The following is a 20,719-nucleotide window of genomic DNA, read 5'->3' on the forward strand; positions in this document are numbered from 1 at the left end:
TGTCAGAAAACGACTGCATTTCTTTAGCATCAGAAAACGTGGATACAACCTGGATGTTGCATCCGACATCAGGTCAAAGCTCTTGTTTTGTAGAAAAATTAAAATTACAGGAACAATGGTTAAAAAACAGGCTTATTTTAAAATGTTCATGATTTTTTTTTTATTTCTCGATATGTAATAGGTAATAACAGTACAAGTTTGAAACATACAAATCCATGAGGACCTACAGAAAAATGTTCAGTGATATTTGGAACCAAATTCATTTAATTAAAAAATACAAATAATTCAAACTTAATTCTATGTACAGAGCAAATTCATACTAAAATGTAGGCAAACACACACTACCATGTGGCTATTTTGAACATGTACATGAACATGTACTTTGACATAGATTATATACAGAACATTTTGAAGCAGGTTCTTTTGTGTGTATGCCTGAGTGTGATTCCAGTTACATTTGCAAAATGTCTTGGTCCAGAAATGGCTCAAGTCTCCTGGCGCTGAGCTGGCCGTCGACCATCTGTCCGCCTGTATGGTGTGTTCCTCAAATCTGAGGCAGAGGAAAGACAGGCATAATGAGATGAAGGTAGAATTTCAACAGCACGTACATGTTGAAATATCCCTGTGTGACTCCTCCAGGAGGCATTATGTTACTGTACCTGTGATGATGTCCTCCAAAGCACCGTCTTTCCCCTCACGTACTTGGGGTTTCACCTGCCTTTTCTTCAGCTCCGCTATCAGGTCCATCTGAGGCATCTTGGGCATCATAGGCCCCTAGAAAAAGTTAAAAATAAAATGAAATATATGATCGTTTATGCTGAATGGAGTATTTCTGAGAAAACTGCATCTTTAAAATAACACAAAATACATTAAAACAGATTAACAGTCAATACAAATTTCTGAAATATAATTTCATATCATTGGACCTTAAATTTCTTACCTTTTGTGCTCCAGCCTTGTTGGGAGATGGAGAGTCTCTTACATCGTTGGCCTGACTCTCCATTTTCTTTTTCTGCTGAATCTCTTCCTCTGCTTTCTGTGTTCAATCAAGGACAAAAAGAATTAACTTGCAATGCAACACATCATAATTGATAAATATCAGAAACCTACCACACATCCTCACCTTATAGGCCTTTATGAAGCGTCCAAACATCGGGAAAAACATTGAAGGCTGTGTGGTTTTTGAGTTCTCTCCAAAATACTCCACCACAGAGCAGTAAGCCTCCTGGAGGGAGCCAGACAGAGCGAGAGAACAACATGAAGCGTACGTGTAAATGCATATGATGAGGTGGGTTTCCAATTGTGTGAAAGTGTTACATGAATTATAGGCAAACCTGTGCTGTCTTGCTGTCTTTGATCAAAGAATCCAGCTGCTCGCTGTTTTTTTTGATGAATTCCTTCAACACTGGGCTGTCATCCTGCACCAGGAACTCCTTCTTGGTCATCTCCATTCCTCGTTCTAATGAGCGGATATCTTGAAGAATACCATCCAGAGACACTGGCGAAGAAACAGAAATTAGTTTATTACCATTCCTGATTTATATAACCAGTTACAAAACTGGATAGGCTGATAGGCGTTTGTGTGAACGTACCAAGTGCTGCCTTGTCCACAAAGTGTAGCTCGGTGTGGAAGTTGGCCAAGTCGGCATATTTTTCCAGGATGATGTTGGTGATGAAGTGAAGCAGAGTCTGTGAGCGGTCAGTGGACTTGGTCTCCAACAGCTGAAAAGTAAAGACAGTGATATAGTTGATTAGTTTAATAAAGTTTTCTTGCAGTGAAAAAGTAAATGTACGAACAAAAGCTACTTACAAGGTCCAGACTCTGCAGCCGAAAACCGTAAGCTGAGCCCCTCTTACTGCTGTTCATATAGTTGCCAAAGGCGAGAACAATCTAAAGGGGAACATATGAGATGACTTATGCAAAAACACACATTTGGAAAGCTACATCAATGTGTTGTTTTCTCTTTTACTTACTTCTAAGATCTTTTTCAATTTGGTTGAAGACTTGATGGACATGGACGCAGCAATGATCGAGTTCAGTTGCTGTGGATGAAATAAAAAACAAACTCAATACATCTGTTGAGGAAAGTTATTTCCAATTCTCTTCTAGTCCAAAATATAATGAACTTTATACACTGACCGGCTGCAGACGTTTCACAGTCTCCGGGAAGTTGCCCATGAAAGTGAGAGTGTTAATTCGCTGGCTCAGACGAGGAATCTTCCCAAAGCGTAAAATAAATTGGTCTTCGTCAGTCAGATCATCGAGCGGGCGGCCGTCCTTCTCGTAGTTAAGCAGCAGCTTCATCTCAAAATCTGATGGTATGAAGTGCTCGAGCAATTCAAGGAAGTCTATGGACAAAGACTCCTGGTCATACCTGCACAAAATAGTAGTAACAGTTAGTGTAGGAGAGGAAGGGTACTGGAAGGGCAGGATGAGTCTGTTTATGAGGAAGATAGTTCAAACAGGTCACTAAAGGACATACGTCTCTATGGCGGTGCAGATTTTAGATGGGCTCATTCCCCCCTTGCGTAGAGTGATAGCCAGATTCTTTGCCTTGTTGGGGTCAATCAGGGACGTCTTGCTGGGGGCCTTCTGAACCTTCTTCTTCACAGCCGACAGGTCTGTAGGATTACCCTGGGCCTTAGTCTTAAAGTGCTCCTCAAACATCTCCATGTTCAACTCCTGAGGACGGAACGAGAGGCAGAGATAGGAAGCAGAGAAGGTGATGATTTTTTTTTTTTTTTAAAACTCACATAAAACTGCAGTTATCTGTCAGATTATCCTGTACAGTGTATGTGGAAAATCTGCACTTCTTACCTCTAAGACCTGCTCATCATCCAGGTCATTAAAGACGGTGCCTTTCACCTGGTTTGGTTTTAAAGCCTGCCAGTTAAGCAACGGCATCCTGAACTTGGTCTGAATGGTCTTCTTACCCTTAAGCCCTGTGAAACATGCCGTGATGCAGAGGAAGAGTCAGTCAGAGTGAGGAAAAGAAGAGGAATAATCAAACAGGTTAGATATTTACTGTTCCATCCCTTCTAATTTATGACAGTTTTCAGTATTTTTCAAATCCTACTGTCAAGCGTTTACCTCTGAGACAACGTCCTTACCAGATTGAGTGTTTGGTGCTCCAGGAGGGGGTGGGGGTCCACCACCAGGTGGGGGAGGCGGGGGCGGGGGTCCAGCACCAGGTGGGGGAGGAGGAGGTGGTGGGCCTCCTCCAGGAGCAGGAGGAGGTGGTGGAGGAGGAGGGGGCACAGCACTACCTCCAGCTATGGGTGGAGGTGGAGGTGGAGGAGGCGGTGGAGGAGAGGCACCTGGACCACCAGGAGGAGGAGGGGGAGGAGGAGGAGGGGGCGGAACGGCAGAGTCAGGGCCGCTAGATGCTGGGGAGGGAGAATCACTGACAGAGTCCGGAGTGCTGGGCTGGGCGGCTGGGGCTGGGACTTGAACATATTCGACCACTTTGACAGGCACAACCTGGATGTCCAGACCACCCGAGGCACTGCGTCCCAGTCGGATCAGCCCCTTGTCCTGCAACTCCTGGATCTTCTGCTCCAACTCTGAAGTCGTCTGTGGGGTGGAGGTGCTCAGACGCTCCCTATCCTTCTCCCTCTCCCTGTCCAGCTCCCGCTCCCTTTCTCTTTGCTGCAAGCCACTAACCTGGGAACAGGACTCTCGCAGACTTTCCTATAAGATACAAACACAAATATAGACACACAACTTATCACCACAAAGAGCATATAGAATCTTTCTTCAGGCTTTACATGTGTATATATGTTAAGCACATATATGCTTAAAAATGCAAGTTTATTCAGGTTTATTTGATAAGTACAATGAGGATTATTAAAAGTATCATTAAAGTGAACTGCCACTCGTGACCTTATTCTACCTAATAACTGTGAAGATGGCACACCTTACTTGGCTAATTAATCTTATTAAACATTGTACATGTAATGGAGCAGCACTTACTTTGAGCAGCTCAGTCTCCTTGGTGGCCTGCATGAGCTGAGTCTCGAGTTCGGATATTCTCTCTGTGGCCTGACTGTCAATTTCCTGAAGCCGGGCACTCAGCTGCAACACAACATGTAGACAACGTTACTTTAATATCACCTTATACAATACTTTCCAACATCAAAGTCTCCTTTTATTCACCATGATTCCTCTTTTTCTTTATTTTTGCGACTTACCTGTGTGTTATGCTCTTGCAGTTCATCCACATGCTCCAGCACCCCTCCTCTGTTCTCAGCATCCTCCAGCAGTGCTCCTACATCTAAGACATTGTCCAGGTAGGCCTGTATCTGGACCTGCAGCTTCTCGCTCTCTGTTTGCTTCAGGCTCTAACACACAAAACACATATAGTAATGAGCTACGACATGCAGTTTAAGTGATAAGTATCCATGGCATGTTTAAAGTGATAATGTACATAGGCACATAGTATACCAATGCAAATCCTTCTGTACTATAATGATTAAAAGGAAATTGTTTTGTCAAATTCATTCATTCATTCATTCAATCTTTATTTATACTCAAGAGACCCTCATTTACATTGAGTCAATTACAAAAACAAAGAAAAGGAAAACAACAACAAAGAAATACACTAACAGAGAAAAGGTAATACCACAATTAGCTCATAAAAAGCCATTAAAACATACCGATTAGGGAAGATAATTTGATAGCTTAAGATAAAATAAGATAATTCAGTTATGTAAAACAATTGCAAGTAGAGGATAGGAGGTTAAAGATCAAGTTTCTTAAGTGTCTAAAAGGTATGAGTGTATTCATTTTGAGGAGGTGCTGTATTTTGTTCCAGGAATCAAAAGCAGTCTTTCCAAGTTCAGACCTGACTCGTGGAACATGAAGCAAGAGCCAGTCAGTAGAGAGGGTCTGATAGAGCCCATCTGAGTAACAAAGCAGTTCTGAAAGGTAATATGGTAATTTTCCAATAAGGGCTTTTATAGATAAAAAAGTACCAGTGAGTATCATGTCTCCCTTGGAGAGAAGACCACCCAACCTTATCATATAAAATACAAGGATGTGTTTCATAGACATCACCAGTAATAAATCTCAAGGCAGAGTGATAGACAGTGTTCAGAGGTTTAAGAGTGGAGGAGTATGTGTGTCTATAAATCACGTCACTTTAGTCCAAAACTGCCTCACCAAATTTCAGTGTGAGTTTTTCATTGATCCAGACGCCAAGATATTTATATTCTGTGACTCTCAATCATAAATCTGTTCATAGTAGAAATATTAAGGTCATCATAGTCTATAGCTCTGACTCTGGAAAATAGCATGAACTTTGTTTTATCAGCATTCAGTACAAGTCTTAGGTCTTTGAGAGCACCTTGCAGAACACTAAAGGAACACTGTTTTTCGACTGCTGTCGATGTACAGAATCAGCAACATAATACAGTACTGTGTCATCCGCATACAGATGGGTATGACAGTTTGTCAAAGGTGAAACGATATTGTTGATGTAAATAGTGAAAAGAACTGGATCTGAAATTGAACCCTGTGGAACACCTTTTGTTATTGATAATAACTCAGAACGATAGCCTCCCAATTTAACAGATTGTTGTCTCTCTGATAGGTAGTTCCTGAACCAATTACATGCATTAATATCAAATCCAATATTATGTAGCCTCTGCAAGAGGAGGCAATGGTCTAAAGTATCAGATGCTTTGGTTAAATCAACAAAAAGTGCTGCACAGTGCTTTTTTTTAATCCAAAGCTGATACAATGTTATTTAGGACCAAAGTAACAGCAGTTACAGTACTATACCCCACTCTAAAACCAGGCTGAAATGGGTTCAAGATGGAAGTTCTGGACAGAAATACCTTCAATTGAGCATTAACTAGAGATTCAAGGACTTCTGGCAGCTACAAAATGTTTACTAAAAGCTAAACTAATCTCTTTATGGTCAGACAATAAACAGTCATTGACCTTGACCTTGTAGGAACTGAGGGAAAGTTGTTATTTTATTGGACTTTACAGAGTTGAGTAATAGCTAAAGATTAATCAGGAAAATACTCAGATCTGTCTTTCCTCACCATGGATGTACATCTGTTTCTAAGTTGTCTGAAAGCAGTCCAAGGGGAATAATTTCTTTCACTTTGTTTTTTCATTTTTCACATGACTCATTGAAAAATGATAGATGTTGATTATATTTGATCATTTGTTTTTTTGGGGGGTTTTTTTGTTTTTCCAGTGGACTACACTGATCCCTAACCCAAAACTACATATCAAAAAATCCAACTCACCTCCAAATACTTGTCTAATCCGAGGTGAGTGAACTCATACTGTAGATGGACACGGAAGTTCATGTTCTCCACTGAGTGGACCACGATGTTTATGAACTGCATGCATGCCACCTGGACACAGACACAAGGACAGTTAGATCTCAAATACATCCACAGTTTCTTGGAATATTTGTTGAATAGTCATCCTGTGGTATAGGTAAACATTTGTGGACCCACCATGAAGTCAATGTTGCTGTCATCATTGATGAAGTACTCCATCAACTTCTCAAAGCGGTTCCTTTCTTTGCTCACCTGAGGAAAAAAAAAAAAAAAACCTGATCTGGATGTGCACAGGAATATGCATTATAACTCTTCCCCACACGGGGGCGTAAGGGGGCATAAAAGCAAAATGAGTCTTTTTCTGAAAGGTCACATATATCATGACATGCAGTAGCTTATCTCAGTCAACATAAGTAGGATGTATTTCTTAATCTTGCATTGTACTTCCACTTAAAAGTACCAGTATAAACACATGTGTGACTGTTCTACATGTGCTAAAAACCCCACAGTGCTTGTGTCAGTCACAAGATGAGTAATCAAAGAAAGGAAGTCATGAACAATGGCGTGACTGAATGAGCAACAGTCAAGGTCAAATGAGGCCATTGTATTATGGGGAAATTAATAATACAAAATTCATTAACCTCTTTGAAGTTGTCAAAAGCAGAGAGAATGATGTCATGTCCTCCCCTGACAAGACACACTGCAGCCAGCAACTCCAACACAAGGGCTTTGGTCCTGTCGCAGCAGAGGAGGAGTTAGATATGGATGCAGGCAGACAGATAACACATGTGTTCTCTCACATACAAAGGCACTCACCTGGGATTCTTGCTGTTGAGACTGAGGGTGATCGCATTCACACAGCGTGGGTGAGTCATCACCAGGTTAAAACCAGACTGAAAGCAGAAGGAAAACATAAACAGCTGCCCCCAAAAGTTGCAGGAAATGTGTTTGTGTTTAAGAGAGGAAACCACATTGCAGAATATTAAATATTAAATATTAAATAACACTGTTTTTCATCCAACAAGCAGAGCACTAAACAAACAGCAATGGAAACAAGTGGAATTACGTATATCACTGGCAAACATTTCTTACTTTGAGAACACATTTTATGACAGAATATGAACTGTTTCTGCACTGTAAGGGAAGCAGAGTATATTGAGACTCTACCTGGTAGTTCATGATGGCCCGCAGGCACATTATGCACACATGTACATCATCTCTCTGGCTGGATGAGTGGGACTTTTTATGCATCTTGTTTCCCAGAGTGTTGCTTATTCTGTAAAGTGATAACAAGTGTATGGACACATGAACAAATACTTAAAGAGAAGGAGAGCTGTGTCCAAATGGTTTGAAGTCGAGGGACCAGAACTGACATGCAAATAGGATTTGTGCACCCTTAGCAGCGGGCCAATTATAACAAGACTTCAGGCAGTGTTTTGGACACTCACTGTGTCTGTGTGACAAGTGAAATGTTGCATCAGGTGAGAGAAATAAATAAAATACTCAACTAAAGAGCAAAGGAAATGAATGAATGAGTATATGAGAAATGTGAGGTATCCGTCATGGTTGGTAAATCAGCTTCAAGAGGAACTTCTGTCTAGCAATAAAAAAGCCATGAAATTTAATGAGATGGGCAGCAAAAAACACTGTGTTATACACTTAATATCCCCAATACTGAACCACACCAAAAGGCATATTGATTCAGTTAAAAAGACATTTAGTTGTTTCATATTTTACAGAGACAAAAATCTTCTGCAATTGGTTAATCAACCAGGGTTGTTAATATTTATGAGAGCATTCGAAACCTAGATATGCAAATCATTTCACGAAAAAACAGATAAGGTTTAGTTTGAGACAGCTCAGCCCTTCTGAGAAAATGTCATCTGGTCATCCATATGCCACTATCACACCAACTCCCTTCATGATTCTATTTTCTGACTATATGTGCAACTAGATACGCTGAAAGTTCCTCTTTAATAAAAATCCGATCATATAATTTGTAGAACATCTCAGGGTTTGAGACTCTGCTTCTTTCACATCCTTAGCTTCTTACCTTACAGTCAGCGCTCGAGCAGCTCTGGTCATCCCATGCGAGTGGGAGCTGCTGGAGCTCTTGGTCAAGTCTTCCATTGACCTCTCTGCTGGCTTTCCTTTGTCTGATGCGAGGCTGCCATTTTCAACACTCTCCACATCAAACCTTCACAGTTTAGAGATACAAAATAAGCATCTGTGATGATAAATTACTTCATTGTCTTGCACCATCAGTTTCTGAGAGAGTTTTCACAGCCTGCCGGTACTCACGAGACGTCACACTGTGCATGGGACAGGTATTCCACCAAGATATCCAAACCTTTGTTATCATCATTGAGAAACTCTTGTGCCCATCTACAAAAAGACCCAAAGTAAAAAAAAGTGTAAAATTAACAGAGCACAGGCAGAAAACAGTCAAAGAATAATATTTAATAATTATGAGCCACAGATTCTGCGTTCAGATTGGTGCTCAGTGGACTCCAACTGACCACTAATCATTATAATTGTTAACTTTATCTATCTTAATGAATGCTTCCACAAAGAGTTTTAGACGGAATGTGCTAAAATATGACAAATTATAAGATGAAATATTTGAAAATTAATAAAAGGGCCCCGACAAAAAGCTATAATAAATCACATTACACAAATAATCAATAAACATCAGGTAGGAAAGTTAAAGTTAACATACTCACCCAATGTGATTGGTGCGAAGGGAAATCTCCAAATCTTTAAGGACCTGGGTGGCTTCTTGGATCCGTTTCTTCTGCTAAAGAAGCAGTAGAGGTGACAGTCAAGACACCACTGTACAGGTATAAAAACTAAAGATGCGTCAAATATGAAAAGAAGATGATGCTTCACACTGACCCTGCGAGTCACCCCTCCTTGATCTTGGTAGAAGCTCTTGATCTTAGTCAGGTAGGTGGATGGGGGGCTCTTTACTTGGAAACGCTCCTGGGAGAGAAGGGATCACAGAGAGCTGAGTGAAAATGAGCTTTTTACAGTAATTTTATCAACAACCGCAAAAGATGTCTGGACACACATTCACCAGAGTGCAGCATCTGAAGCTATAATTGCTCGCACTGGTAAACACAACAGACACAAACCGCTCTCTGTTTCCATGCCGACGCCTTTATCACTTGCCACCACAGAAACTGTGCTGCAAGGTTTATACACTGCACTCTGCTCTTTACCACATATCCACTCTGGGTGTTTATGCACTGCGTGTCAACTCACTGTCTTAGTGAAGCCGCTGGTGCAAGAAGTTTGCTATGTTTGATGTCTTCTATGTTGAGGTGTAATTGTGGAAGTAACTTGTTGTCAATCTTTCAATGTGTGGATAGAAAAAAAAAAGCTCTTACCTGATCACAGACTAGCTCCCACTTCTTTTCGTTATCGTAATTACTCAAAAGCTTCAGTTTATCTGGGGGCAGATTCATGTAGCTCTGGAAGAGAGTGAGAACAAGTCAGTTCATCATAACAACTGCACGATAATTTAGCACGCAAATTTTACATTTTGTGATTTCTTCACCCTGCCTGCTTATGCAACCATTTTCAAATTTATAAAACCACAGGTGCACTTTCAGTGTAAAACGGAAGGGTGTACACTGAATGCCGGATGACTCAGTGTTTACATGTGTATGTATTGATGGTTGTCAGGTTACATGTACGTCAGAGAAAGTAAAATTTTACACTAGTTTTGCACTACAATGCAACCTGTACAAAAGATGTTTGTCCTCATCATCCTCATTTAAGAAAACCCACTCCACTTCCCAATTTTATTTATTTCTTTGTTTATTTACTTATTTATTTATATGACCAGATTTAAAATATGATCTGTGTCAGCTGTTTATATATAGACATGATTAGATCATTATTTAGATGCCTTCCTGTCAGAAACTGTGTATAATATGTCTATAATCTTCCCAACCTCACGGAGAAGTTTCACATAAATCAAGAACCCCCCCCCACCTCCACAACATTTCAGTAACGTTGACTCAACCATATACGGAGTTGACATATTGGTGCCTAAAAAGTGCCGTTTCAATTTGAGTTATCACCCCCAGTCTACAGTGAAATGTCTGACATTTAGATGACAGAAGAACTGAAAGGTTTAATGAATGACTGTGACACGAATGTCCAAGTCACCAGACCTCATCCCAAATTAACTTTTATGACAAAACCAAATAAGGGAGTTTGTGTAGAAAAAAAAGGACAGTTTTAAAGGGCAAGATGCCTGAACAGATCTAAAGAATTGGAGAGTTGCAAAGCCTGTCTTTGGTCAGTGATTAATTACATTTCTCTTTTTGCACAATTCTCTTTTAGTTTCACAACACTGCATCAATCTACACCAACCCCATCACTTGTTGTGCACCTGACCCAAGACTCCAGACACAATAATGACTTACTAGACTAAACATTTCAGTTGAAACTGGGTGGTGATCTAGAATATACCAGTTTGTACATTCAAACGGTGCCTAGTAGTTTCTTTTCCACACCCCAAAAAAAAAAAGAGAAGCAAAATCGAAAATGCCCCGCTGTTTTGCCGGGGAGTTGGCGGTTTGTTTCTGGCAGGGTAAAGGGAGGGGTCTCACTGTGGGTTTTGTGGCAAAATACTTACATCAAAACACTTTTTAATGACACATATAAGCGTTTGTGTGCCTGAACGTACACACACAACAAGTATAAATTCCCCCAAGTTTAGAAACTGTGCAGAAAAGAAGAAGAAGGCCCACTTCTCATTTCCTTGTAGATTTAGTTACACACACTTAAGGAAGGTACAGAATGGCGTCTCTCTAAAGTTTACTTAGGAAGTATTTTGCTGAAAGAGGAAGTGAGGTCATTCTCTCTTTTATTGCCTCCTTTGTTAATTTTTCCGAGTGAGCAAAATATGTCACACAGACATTGTGAAATGGTTAACCCTAAAGCCACACAACGTCTTCATGCTTTGTTGTATCTTCAAGTATGACGACATTGGAATTCTAACAAGACGTTTTGTCAACTTATGTGAAATAATCATATGTGAATTTTAAAATAAATATCAGTATAATGCATAAATAAATAAAGTTACATATAATAATATAGGCGGCGCTTCACCTGTGCCTTGAATAAAACAAGTAAACTGGTTTCAAGTGAAAAAAAAAAGATTCCTTAGATACATAGTTTGACTTTCCAACGTGAGTTTTTACTCATCTCTTTACACATCCACAGAGTACCTGGATGCTGTTCATCCAGAGGCAAAAGAAAAGATTTTGGCCCATCACTTAACACATGATGTCACACATATGTGGAGCATCATAAGAAGAAAAATAAAAAATATTTTGGGGAGCAGAGACCAAAACTTTAACCATTATGGTGTAAAACTTTTTTTTCTATTTCTTAAAATTATGTTTACACACATATACAGATGGGTGACAAATTAAAAGAAAAACCGGTAAAGGTCTGAATGCTTGATCCCTACAGTGAGGGGATCTGATGGCTCCGTTATGCTGTGGGGGGCATTTTGCTGGCATGGTTTGGGTCCACTTGTCCCCTTAGAGGGAAGGATCACTGCAAATCAATACAAAGTTGTTTAGAGTGATCACCTTTATCTTGATCTTGATGAAACATTTCCATCCTGATGGGAGTGGTCTCTTCCAGGATGACAATGCCCCAATTCACAGGGCATGAGAGGTCACTGAATGGTTTGATGAGTATGAAAATGATGTGAATCATATGGTATTGCCTTCACAGTCACCAGATCTCAACATAATTGAGCACCTATGGGAGATTTTGGACCGACGTGTTAGGCAGCGTTCTCCACCACCATCATCAAAACACCAAATGAGGGAATATCTTTTGGAAGAATGGTGTCGGGGCGGCTGAGGCTCAGGGGGTAGAGCGGGTTGTCTACTAATCAGAAGATCAGCGGTTCAATTCCCGGCTCCTCCAGTCCACATGTGGAAGTGTCCTTGGGCAAGATACTGAACCCCAAATTGCTCCTGATGGCTGTGTGCATGTGTGTGAATGATTAGATTTCCTCTGATGTGCAGGTTGGGACCTTGCATGGTAGCCCCTGCAATAAGTGTGTGAAAGGGTGAATGTGACTTGTAGTGTTAAAATTGTTTTGAGTGGTCGGAAGACTAGAAAGATGCAACACAAGTACAATCCATTTACCATTTGTTCATCCCTCCAGAAGAGTTCAGAGACTTGTACAATCTATGCCAAGGTGCATTGAAGCTGTTCTGGCAGCATGTGGTGACCCAAAACCTTACTAACACTAACACTTTATGTTGGTTTTTCCTTTAATTTGTCACCCATCTGTATATACATATAGCCATGGACAACTATATACTGTATATAAAGCATTACTAATAAACATGCACAAACAGAGAGGGGAAAAAACAAAAAAGGGGAAAAAAGTAGTCAAGAAGTTTCTTTTTTAAAAAAAGGTAGAAAACTTGAGACAACCCGTACAGGTTGACAAAGTCAAACTCCTTATTGATGTTAATGGACACACTGCAGGCTGCTGTGTGTCAGCATGACATCTCTTCTGTTCACTTTTGAAGCTTTTGATGTTTATTAACATAGACCTGCCCAAGAAATTCAAATCAGAGCTTTAAACTGAGTTATATCTTTGTATCTTTCATTTGATATTTGTTTGTTTTTTTCTGCTACAAATATATAGCAAAACTAATCAAAGATACAGTTGCTTTACTGTCCCTTGTTTTGATGTCTTATGGTTTTATTATGTCCCAAACACTTTAAATATTCATCATGAGATTTTATGTTTTCCAAGGTCTTGTAAGACTGTTGAAAGAATGGTGAAACAGTTGCTTTCCGGTCTTATGGTCTCTCTCATGTAAATGTGTTTCTCAACTTCCCCTTGGGGCCAGCTGCCCATGCATGCACTAATCACCCTGTTCCTAGCCTGCCATTTTCAAATCACACAGTAAAGGAAATAAGTACTGATCAGTCTGAACACTTGTTAATGGCACTGGTTTATTTGTGATAAACCAGTAATTTGCTGTTAACCTTTGTGGTATTATTACTGGACAAAATGGACAGGTCAAATGATGCTTTGCTAGATCAAATTTGAAGCAGATACTTTGCAACATCAACATCAGACACATCAAGTCTGTATACAGCTTAAATTGTTTTTAGCAGCACACATTAGACAGAGTGTAACTGCTCAAAACAAGACTCAAAACACTTGCAACTTATAAAAACTTTAAATTCTCTGATAAATTAGTGTGATTTGTTTTTTTCTGTGCCTCTGAATCATATGTATCTGCATAGTTCTCCCAGCCTTTTCATATATATCTAAAAATCTAACTGGCATTATTACACTGGAAATACAGCAAATGCATAATATCTGTGTTTTCATGTGTAGTAAGGGTGTTGCCTTCCCTTCTCCTGTGCAGCCACTCACCAGCACCACGTTGAAGCGTGCCTCCAGCTCCTCCTCTGGAGGCATGGGCAGTTTGGGGGGAGCCGGCTGCTTCTTCTGCAAGGCTGGTGTGGGGTCACTCATACCTGTAGCTGCCCCAACTGAGTTCCTGGCCTCTCGCCCCTCAGCCGGTTCCTGCTCCAAGCCCCCTGCAGCCGCATTCCCCATCACTAATCTCCACAAGTAATCCAGGAGGAAAGCTTTACACAAACACTATTTTTGCTGAAAAATCAGTATATTCCACAGAGTGACAAAAGGCGCTCACTCCAAATGACAAGATCAAGCAGGCCTATATCAAACTGAGTCTTTGGGCCTTCAGCGAGAGGAACATCAAGCCACTTGTTTACTGCATCCGTCTTGGTCCTGAGGACAGGGTGGATGATGAAAGAAGGCAGTTCGTCCTCATGTCTGTCTTCTCTTCAACCTGTCTCTCTCTGTCTACAAGTATCTTTGAGGATAAGGCAACAAGCCTTGATTGGGCTTGTTAGGGCACCAAGAAAGTAGCACCTATCTATTACTCACTATTCTCTACGCTAGTTGATCGAAAACTCCTCTGGTGAGTTTGGTATAGGACTGCGTGTGAGAGGAAGGAGAGGGGAGTGTGTGACACATTCTAACACAGACAGAAACCGCAGAAGCATCAAAAGCAGAAGCAGCAGAGTAACTTCCTGTGTATGACAGCAGCAGAACATAGGGGTGGAGGATATGGTAACCGTTAGGCACATCATAAAGTCAGAGGGTGATTGATGAATTGAAGATAAGGTAGTGCAGGAATTACAAAAAGCACAATGTCCAAAGATGAGTAACCAAATGCTAACCAGGCAGGTGAAGATGTAAAATTAACGAGCAATTAACCAGACACTTTCTCCCACTTTACCATGAATCCACCTGTACTACAGGGCAGACAGTCATTCTCTTGATGCCAGCTAAACCTGCATGGGTCAGGGGTTACATCAGGATTACATTTTTTTTGGTCATTTCCCTTCACCTGAGTCCAGATTGTTTGTGGCACTCAGGTAAAGGGGGATCCAGTGTGACAAGGTAGTGATGATTGTCCAACAGCGACCCTCTGTGCTTGAAGCCAATTACTGCATACATCGCTGCTGCATTCGCGTGTCCCCGGAAACTTATCAATAACCTTCAGAAAACATAGCTACGTTCGAGATTTTGAGGCTAAATGAGAACGGTGGACACGGACCCTGTAATACAATTTGGTTCAATATATTTATATGTATGTATGATAATAAATATATAAAAATTATCACCAGTTGTCGTCGTGCGAAGCCTACTTGCTTTTGGTAAATCTTACATACGAATTAGTTCACTTTAGGAAAATGATTATCGAGTTAGTTGTGGACGCAAGTGTGTAATTCGAGGGTTCACGAATTACTAAAATTTTTACGCCTGATCCAGCTGGGTCTTTTTGCGGATTTGGATATCTGGAAGTAAACGTTTAATCTGCTGCAACTTTTTAAAAGAAGAAATTACAAATTTACGACAAGTACGCGAAGGCAGCAGCGCTATCAGTTATTTAGCATTCCAAAATGACGGACCCGACAACGTCGCCAGAGGACCACTGGAAAGTAAGTATGTTTAACTGATGTTAGCTAACGTCAACCTTTTTGTGTGAAATTGATTTGCACCTCTGCTGTGTGACACCATAGTTGACTAACGAACCTCGTTTTCGTCTAAAAGATGACGTTTTGCTAACATTACAGTTTAGCTGTGCATTGTTAGCTCGACTGCTAACGTTAGCTAGCTGACGTATGGTAACGTTGCAGAGCTATAGCGGTTGGCTGGTTAAGTAAACAAAATCATGTTCCCCAAATAGAATTTGTTTGTGTGGAAAATATATTATGTTTCTGTTTGTGCATTTATTTTAAACTTCCATGCGAAAGCAAAGTTTAAATTTGTTGAAGAGTCTGCCAGAATGTGCCATTAAGTTACCAAGCTTGTGTTCATTTCTGTTTGCATCACAATCACATGATAATTGAACCTGTGAGAAACACTGCTTCACAACATTGTATATATACTGTATGTGATTAAGAAATGACTTGGTCCACATTCCATTGTCAGAAGTATTGACTGCTCCTCAAAACGGTGAATAAATGTCTTAATGTTGCATCTGATTATGATTTACTTAGCTGTCAATCATGCCAAAGCTGCGTGTGAATACGTTTGTGATAAAAAGTTATCAACAAAGATATAGGTCTCAATCTTCCTCATATCAGGGACTCCTAAATAAAGCTGTTGAAACATATCAAACTCTTTTAGGAGGGCAGCATCTGATATAGTTGTTATCAGAAATCCTCATTTATAAATATATGTTTCTGCTCCAGGTGGAGAGAATAAAACATTTGGTCAGAATAGACATTGTCAAATACTAAACATCTATCACGACTCAGTGCTGAAATTAAACACAGTTTTAAGAGTTTTTACAGGTCGAACCACTTACAGACCCCCAGAGATAACTGGACCCAACTTTGGAGCCACAACTTTAAGTAATAATTGGGTCGTGGTGCCCTAGATCAAACAGTGGATCTGTGATGGAAGTACTAATTTGGTGCAGCTCTTTATCCTCCTGCATACATGAATTGGACAAATAAGGGCAATGCTCAGTGGGGGTGTAGACTATCTATCAAGCAGGCAAGCTGTTGGCCCATTGTCAGCGTATTTGGGGCAGCACAATTTTCCCCCCTGTCATTCCAGCCTCTCAGCCTCTATTTTCTCATTTCTCCATCTTCTGTTGTTTGGTGATGGCTCGGCAGACAGACGGGGCTTTCAGCGACAGTGGCTTTGACCCCAGTGAGTATTCAGTCAGTTCATATCCCGTTGTTTGTCCTGATATTCAGGCTATGTGATGGTGAAGTTTTGTTTCTGGTCTTTGAGATTAGTATGTCAATCTATTTCTGCTCTTGCAGTGAAAGATATTTTATGTCTGCTGTCTTGCTCCGCAGGTTTCTTTGCTGAAACTGCCAGAAAGGGTACCGTTGTGTCCAGGGCTAACAGCATCGGCTCGACAAGTGCCTCTTCAGTACCAAATACAGGTATTGTTGTTTCTAGCAGATGGGATCTGACATTGCTGACGAGGTTAAAGAGAGAATTTATGCTTCTTTAACTGTGCCTCTCATTGAATGACTTTCCTGAAATGCATATATTTGTAGTCTTAATTCTGTAGAATATATAATAGAATATTTGGAATTTATAGAATATTATATTACCTTTCATGTCTTTCTACTCATGTGAGTTACTGTACTTTTGGTCGGATTCAGTAGAGGCTCACAGGAAAACAGGTTTCTCTAATAGGATATAAAAGGACAATAATTCTAATGGAGGGCTTTAAAAAAATTAACAGGACCATATACTGTTATAATTGTTTCCGCATTTTTAAGTGTATTACAGCAGTCGACATGACTTGACAGAAGCATGAATCAGCTTTTCTGCGTCCCGCTGAGATGAAAAAGTGGCCCAGGGTTGGATAAAGACAGTCTCCATGGTTATAAATCTTATTTAAAGGTACTCTGTCACTGTTAAAGGCATGTTTCTTCATCAGAGTCTTAATATATTCTCAAATAGATGATGAAGACAGTGACTACAGGCATGAGACGTCATATAAGGACTCATATAAAGATCGGCGGAGACAAGCGCACACACAGGCTGAGCAGAAGCGTAGGGATGCTATCAAGGTAAGACTGTTATATAGTAGACTGCAGTAGGATGTAGGTCTCTGAGAATTATTTTTAGATTTTTATTTTTTTCACTTGTTAATAACAACTTTCTTTTTTTTTTTAACTGCAGAAAGGCTATGATGACCTCCAGTCAATAGTACCGACCTGCCAGCAGCAGTCTGAATTTGCAGTGGGAGCACAGAAGATCAGCAAGGCTACTATACTGCAGAAAAGTAAGACGTGATCTACAGTTGCTCTCTGCATAAAGGCAGTTTTGTAAACACAAGGATTACCATCGTTATTCAAATAACTTTGACTTTAAGGTTAGAGTGAAATCTTTCAGATTTACACTCACTGGCCACTTTATTAGGTACACCTTGCTAGTACCTGGTTGGACCCACTTTTGCCTTCAGAACTGCCTTAATTCTTTGTGGCATAGATTCAGCAAGGTGCTGAAAACATTCGTCAGAGATTTTGGTCCATATTGACATGATAGCATCATGCAGTTGCTGCAGATTTGTCGGCTGCACATCCACAATTCAAATCTCCCGTTCCACCCAGGGTCGGCTCTAGCACATTTGGTGTCCAAGGCGAGCTTCACCCGCCTCTCCCCACTATTTATAATTTAAATAGAACTTTAAATAGAGCAGTTTTTAGTCTGACAGCTGGGGTCTATTCCAGAAAGCAGACAAACACTGAGCCCAAACTCTGAACTCTGAGATGGGAAACTCAGAGTTTAGCTGATCAGAGTCAGTTCAGTCAATTCTGAGCATGTTCACTCTGAGTTAAGCTTGTGCATGGTGAATATAAAAAAAAGACATTATCAGTGGAGCTCTGATACTATGAGTCACCATGGCAACAGGTAAATAAAAGGCAGAGCCTCCATTTTAATCTATTGGATGTAGAGATATTAATGCACAATAAAGTTTTATTCAGTGTTGTCCATTAATTCATCATTTACCAGACTCATACTTCCTTAATGAACGATAAAATGGAATCTGACTGTGTATTAGGCTATAGCTTACATTACATTTTAAATATATTTATTCAGCTTTAACCTGACAGGTCACATATTATACTCATTTTCAACAAGTTAAAATAGATCTCTGAGGTCCCTAAAACATGTATTCGGAGTTTTTTGCTGAAAGTGCCACTGAGATTATGGATTCTAGCCTCTATACCCCTCTGTTTCAGTCCTTTTCTCTATGGGCTGTTTCTGTTTCTACTCAAATGAGCTGCTGCTCCCCACACCCCACTCCAGAATTGAGTGTGACTTCTGGCTGTGATAAAATGCGAGATTAAATGACCGCAACACAAAAGACTGAGGGCTGTTGACAGTATTCATATTCAAACAGGAACTACAACAGAGCTGCAGTAGTGTCACCGATACTAGTATTACAGTAACGCTAAGTGTGAATGGACTAATCAGCCAATCACGTGGACACATGATTGGCTGATTTAGATATTAGCATTAAGGAGCAGTTGAACAGTGTACCTAATAAAGTGGCCAGTGAGTGTATTTTGGAGTAAACCGTTTTGTCATTGTGGATGAACACTTAAAGGCCACACATGCTAATGAATGTATTCGGAATAGTTCGAACATCATTTGACATCTCAACATGTCTGTCAGGACATAACAGAGTAAATAGGAGGAAATCAGTAAAGGTCAGGTTATTCTGTCCAACTTCCAACACTGGCATTATAATCTAGTTATCTAAACAGAGTATCCAATAGAGTCCTGATTGAACATGGCACAAAAACTGGCAGGGTCACTGGTTTATCTCTCACTTGTGCCACATGTCAGCGCCCAATCACAGGTAACAGTCTCACATGCTCACATTATGAAAAGTGAGCCAAGAATAAAGACCATAATGGAAAAGAACAAAAGACATGAATTACATAAATATATATTTACATATATATTCAGATCACCAGAGTTCAACAGAAAGATGTTGGAGACAAACTGTCACACAGCACAGAGATATCTACACTTTGTTTCTTTACAAGGGGAAAAAGAGGAACTTGCAGAGTTTCAGCATTATGGTAGATGGTTGTTGTGGGATATCTATATATATGGAAACTTAAAACCGTCTGTAATCTGTGTGCATTGAATCCCTGACTGATGCATTTCTGTATTTTATTTTTTCCAGCAATTGACTACATTCATTTTCTTCATAAAGAAAAGAAGAAGCAAGAGGAGGAAGTTTCCGTACTAAGGAAAGAAGTGATGGCCCTGAAGATCATGAAAACGTGAGATAGTGGTCGAAAAACTTTTTCAGCCAAGCGTTTTTTCCCCCCCATAATTTACTCCACAGTCCCACTTGTTAGCAAACCAATATCTTCCTACATTTAGGGCAAACCCTGTCAAGATGTTTCCTTCATTTGCATTCTAAAGTCATGAATGTTTTGCATCCAAACAAATTGAAAGCAGGATTTTAAAAGAAATATTGATCACAGACAAAGAGAGAAAACTCTTATCTCAATTCTAAACTCGCATCTTAAATCAAGAAATTTAAGGAAGTGCAAGTGTGAAGGTAAATCAATCCATCCACAGTACGGAAAGAATAGCTCAAGTTCATTATTTCTTCCTGAATGAGTCATGGCCATTGATTAATTGTATATTTTGCACCATCTTAATAAATGGTGTTTGTTTTTCTTAACAGGAACTATGAGCACATAGTGAAGGCCCACCAGAACAACCCGCAGCAGGGAGAGGATCAGGTGTCTGACCAGGTCAAGTTCAACATCTTTCAGAGCATCATGGACTCCCTGTTCCAGTCTTTCAGCAGTTCTGTTTCAGTGAGCAGCTTCCAAGAACTCTCAGCCTGTGTTTTCAGCTGGATTGAGGAGCACTGCAAGCCCCAAGTAAGGAATATATTTGATTTATTGTGGTCAGCAGATCAGACACTATTGAGTTCTTGATGTTGAGGTAATTATAATTTGTGTGCTTCTTTTGTTCTTTACTAGACGCTGAGGGAGTTTGTTGTTGGAGTGCTCCGGCAGCTCAATGGTCAGCTTTATTGATCTATTGCAACCTCTGGACTGAACTTCCAGAAATTGACTTTGGGCTTGCTCTGGCCTCTCAGGGTGGAGTAAAAACTTCAATCAGCCTCAGGCCATACCACAGTATTTACACTCACTTCAGCTCATCAATGACTCCTTGGCTGCAATTGGATTACCTCAACCCACACCACGGCAGAGATGAAAAGTTGCATTGGTTTGAGCAGTTAAATGTTTAAGAAAGATCACTTTCTGATTGTGTAATGGTACATAAATACAGCATCTGCTGACTGTT

The 20,719-nt window shown here is 40.2% G+C and overlaps 2 protein-coding genes across 3 annotated transcripts; one reads left to right on the forward strand and one right to left on the reverse strand.

Annotated features, from left to right (window-relative positions):
* Positions 1-38: 38 nt before the first annotated feature.
* Positions 39-15,005, reverse strand: fmnl1a (formin-like 1a). Of its 2 annotated transcripts, none has more exons than XM_042393746.1 (25): positions 13,739-15,005; positions 9,690-9,773; positions 9,196-9,282; positions 9,024-9,094; positions 8,602-8,685; positions 8,354-8,497; positions 7,468-7,576; positions 7,117-7,193; positions 6,942-7,035; positions 6,478-6,552; positions 6,262-6,372; positions 4,192-4,341; positions 3,974-4,075; positions 3,112-3,691; positions 2,819-2,943; positions 2,484-2,683; positions 2,141-2,375; positions 1,975-2,043; positions 1,811-1,891; positions 1,593-1,722; positions 1,335-1,498; positions 1,124-1,225; positions 941-1,036; positions 660-774; positions 39-550 (listed from the first exon to the last, which is right to left on the reverse strand). In XM_042393746.1, the coding sequence occupies exons 1-25, from the start codon at positions 13,922-13,924 to the stop codon at positions 486-488; spliced, it is 3,336 nt and encodes a 1,111-aa protein (XP_042249680.1). In that variant the 5' UTR covers positions 13,925-15,005; the 3' UTR covers positions 39-485. The 2 variants fall into 2 exon arrangements, with proteins under 2 accessions (XP_042249680.1, XP_042249679.1); XM_042393745.1 differs by having other exon boundaries at positions 9,024-9,097.
* A 206-nt stretch (positions 15,006-15,211) lies between these two features.
* On the forward strand, positions 15,212-20,719 carry mlx (MAX dimerization protein MLX). The gene is made up of 8 exons (XM_042393747.1): positions 15,212-15,339; positions 16,525-16,561; positions 16,714-16,803; positions 17,333-17,442; positions 17,555-17,657; positions 19,575-19,674; positions 20,088-20,289; positions 20,392-20,719. Exons 1-8 carry the CDS (start codon positions 15,301-15,303, stop codon positions 20,446-20,448), a joined length of 738 nt encoding a protein of 245 aa, XP_042249681.1. The 5' UTR covers positions 15,212-15,300; the 3' UTR covers positions 20,449-20,719.

The sequence above is a fragment of the Thunnus maccoyii genome, chromosome 18 (genome assembly GCF_910596095.1).
Source record: "Thunnus maccoyii chromosome 18, fThuMac1.1, whole genome shotgun sequence".
Lineage (NCBI taxonomy): Eukaryota > Metazoa > Chordata > Actinopteri > Scombriformes > Scombridae > Thunnus > Thunnus maccoyii.